The 3,756-nt window shown below is 37.6% G+C and overlaps 1 protein-coding gene across 2 annotated transcripts in view; it reads right to left on the reverse strand.

Annotated features, from left to right (window-relative positions):
- Positions 1-2,753: 2,753 nt before the first annotated feature.
- The window catches only part of LOC109394739 (myosin regulatory light polypeptide 9), a 9,559-nt gene continuing 8,556 nt past the window's right edge, over positions 2,754-3,756 (reverse strand). For both annotated transcript variants that reach the window (XM_019665123.1, XM_019665124.1), the window contains exon 4: positions 2,754-3,249. In XM_019665123.1, coding sequence (XP_019520668.1) covers positions 3,077-3,249 — 173 coding nt within the window. In that variant the 3' untranslated portion in view covers positions 2,754-3,076. The remainder of the gene's footprint in view (positions 3,250-3,756) is intronic.

Raw genomic sequence — 3,756 nt, forward strand, 5'->3', positions numbered from 1 at the left:
TTCTTAAGCTGAGCCATCCTGCTACCTGTTGGCAGCTCAGCGGCTGCTCAGCTCGGGCTGGACTCGAACCGCTGTCGCTCAGAGCTCAAACTCTTGAGCGAGCTCTTAACCAACTGAGCCACTCGGCCGGCCCCTCTATAGCAGTTTTTAAACAGTAGCACACACAAGAAAAACCTGGAGGACTTGGTAAAAAGATTCTTGAGCCCCAACCCCATGCATTCAGTAAGTCTAGGGTGGGGCAGAAATTTGCATTTCTAATAAGCACCCAGGTGATGCTGATGTTCTGGTCTTCATCCCAGCTCAAGGTCCCAATCATAACTGCCTTTTCTCAATCTAGTTTAAAAAGTAATTGCTGAGAAGTCACACCTGTTTGTAAAATAATTTCTCTTTCTCTTAGCTGCAGTCTGCCCTTTGGTCCACGTTTAAATAATCTTTTTCTCACTTGTAAAATTTTGGCTTCTTAGGTCTTTGTCTTCAGGCTCTTCTAAGTATGGTCTATTACCATCCCATAAACTCTCACCCTGGCCACCTTAATTAAGGTCATAGCTGAGACACCCTGACTGTATTTTGACTTTGATCTATTGGTTTCTAGAACTGTTTTCCAGTAGTCACGAACTACATGTGGCTATTTAAAAATTCAGTTTCTCAGTTATATTAGACACATTTTAAGTGCTTGATAGTGACATGTGGCTAGTGTCCTTATTGGACAGCACTGAGAGCCTTTCCATTATCACAAAGTTCTATTGGATAGCACTGTGCTAAAGAAAAATAATTCTAAGGTATTTTTCTCTAGATTCAAAAGAACTACATTAATGAAAAATTGATTATCTAAATATCCAGCACTTGGGAACTGATTAATTATGGCATATCTTTGTCCAGTGTGTATAACTGAGGAACTGAATTTTTAATTTATGGTTTCCATACTTATTGTGGGTCTCTCTCTCTCTCCAAGCCCTTTTATTGTCTTCTGATTCTTCTTACAAGTTGCCCTCACATCCGAGTCTAAGTGTTACTCCTCGAGTGGCTTTCCTCCCCTTTTCCCCAGTAGCACTCAACCACAAATTCCTGCTCTATCGAACCATAGGCTCCTTGATCAAATAAAATTTGGGCCCTGGAGTGCAGATGACAAGATAATCATAAACAAGTGGATAAGGATGTTGCTGTCCATTAGGCTGGTTTCATTAGAACTTTTGTAATGGTTTGAAGTATGACTTTCATCATGGAGACTGGTTTTAAGACACTGGTTTTTTTCAGTCAAATCCACTTTTGAGAGTAGATGCTTTTTTAGCTTTATTAGCAATTATCTTTGCTTAAGGAAAGTCTACTTACTACACAGAGATTGCTATTACTAAATTATAAGACTTATTTCCTTCAAGGGATACCATGCACTGCTCCTAATGACAGCTGGTTCTTTGGGCAGTTATCAAAAATGGGGATACTGCAAGATATATGAGACCACTTTTTTCTGAGTGGAAACAATGTTAATTGTTTTTCACTAGAAATCTGTTAAAGTGGAAGTGATCATTTTTTTCAGTTGAAATGGGAATTCAATTCAGTAAACAAGATTTTAGCATCACGGCTATAGCCTGGAAAAAGTACTTTGCTTAAACCACCAAATGAAATTCAAGAACACATAAAAAGGCAAACAGTTAAGGTGCTAAGATTCTAAACTTGAAAGGGGCAAGAGCAGTCTTGATACTATACTGGTCCTTCTACTTCTGTAAAGCTGGCCTCACAAGTTAAAGGATCTAGCTTACGTATCCATTTGAGTACAGAGGTCTGCCATCGTGAATGCATTCAGTAATTTGTTTACTGAATGAGGTAATATTTTGCCCGGGATAGTCTTGCTAATAGTAGCATAAAACGTCAAGTTATTAGAGTAATTGTCAATTACTCATCTTTATAGACTAATTGTCAAATTTTTTCAACCAACTTTCCCCCCAATGTTTCACCTTTTAAACTCATGAATCTTTGAGAGTCAGATTTTTGAAGCCCAAAGCAAATAAACATGTCAGCCACTCCCTAATTAACTCTGACAGTCCTGCATTTCTGGAAATAGCAGAAGTTATTCTTAGGATTGAAATCAAATGATCTCACTTTCCCAGGCATGTAGCTTCAGCTGTTTTGATTGTGGTCAAGTCAGGAATGTCCAAAATTCACACATGGATTCATGGTGAATCTCTGCATAAACAAACACGGTATTTCAATAAGGATTGTTATGTTAAAGAAAAGCTTTATATAATAAAAACTACTGTATTGTATTTCCAACACTGAAATACAATACAAAAAACAAAAATCTAACTTTTTGGTAGAAGTACTCCACAGAATCTTTGGGTCTAAAATAGTTTTAAAAATGAGGACAAATTAAAATACTCAGTGGCCTCGTCTATTTTTAAATGACATTAAGTAATGTGCAAAAGCTTAGAACAAGTAAAGAGGGATGTTGGCAGATATGTTAAACTTAAGGATTTAAAGCTACCAAAACTATCATATATATGCAAATTATACAGGAAATTATTTTTAAAATTGGAAACAAAGTACAGGAAACACAATTAAGGCAGTTAAAACTGGATTTCTTTGTGAGGGGAAGAAATGAATAGAGGAGATAAGATTGTTAGGAAAACTGGAAGAAGTTAAGGGAAAGGTCTAACAACCATACCATTTTCTAGGATTTGCCTCATCTACTTGTCTTTGGAAGAGGCAACTAAGACTAATAAAAGCCAATTTTGGTAAATAAAGAAGTTTTAAACAAGTAAGTTTTTATCATCAAGTTTAATTATGGTTCAGAAAAAATTGAGTGAATAACTTTCTCTGAAAAAATATACTGACTCTGTGTAGACTGCAGTTATTTGGGGGGAGGTTGGTAAGTTAAATTACCCCATTTTCTATTCTGAAAATGACAAAAAAAGTCCCATTTCCAGTCTGATTATAGAGATGCATGTGCCCAAAATGGCTGAGAATAAATACAAGAAAGGCAAAAGCTGTAAAGCTAGGGCATGCTATGGGCTCTAAGAAAAAGTCTCAGAAATACCCAAAGTGGCGACAAGAATCATTTGGCTGGAGTTTGGAATTCTTTTCAGTCATCTTTATCTTTTGCTCCATGTTTAAGGATGCGTGTGAACTCAATGTAATTGAAATTTCCCTTTTTGTCAATAGGTGCTTCTCGGTACAGCTCATCCACTTCCTCGTCTGTAAACCGATCTCCCATTGTTGTCAGCAGCTCTCTCAGGTAATCTTCCTGAATGGTGCCTAAAGAATAAAGAACTGGGGTTCAGAATACATTCTACTCTGAGGATTAATAACAAGGAGCCTCTGCACTCTACTAAGCATACCCTATAAGTTAAGAACTATAAACATGCAAATATGTGAAATATGGGGTCTCCACACCCTTAAACCAGCCTCAGCAGTCAGTTGCCTGAAACTGCCTAGTTGCTTAGTGGCATTACCCTGCTCTGCTCTATTAACCTCCCTCCACATCCATCTCCTGGTCTCTTCATGATAGGGGCACAACCTATGCCTAAACAAAAGCAGTAAAGTATGTTTAAGGAATTTATTTAAGCCTCATGTAGCATGAATGTTCACTTATTCTATAAGCAAATAACACTAAAATCAATACCGCATCATAAATAAGAATAAAGTGCTTCAGTAAACAAAATACCGGAGTCTTGAGGTCCAGTTTTAACAAGCTATGTCAGGGGTCGGCAAACTTTTGAGACAGAAGAGCCGCCAGGGATCAGCAAACTGCGGCTCACAAGC

Source organism: Hipposideros armiger, unplaced genomic scaffold, assembly GCF_001890085.2.
Source record: "Hipposideros armiger isolate ML-2016 unplaced genomic scaffold, ASM189008v1 scaffold_433, whole genome shotgun sequence".
Taxonomy (NCBI): domain Eukaryota; kingdom Metazoa; phylum Chordata; class Mammalia; order Chiroptera; family Hipposideridae; genus Hipposideros; species Hipposideros armiger.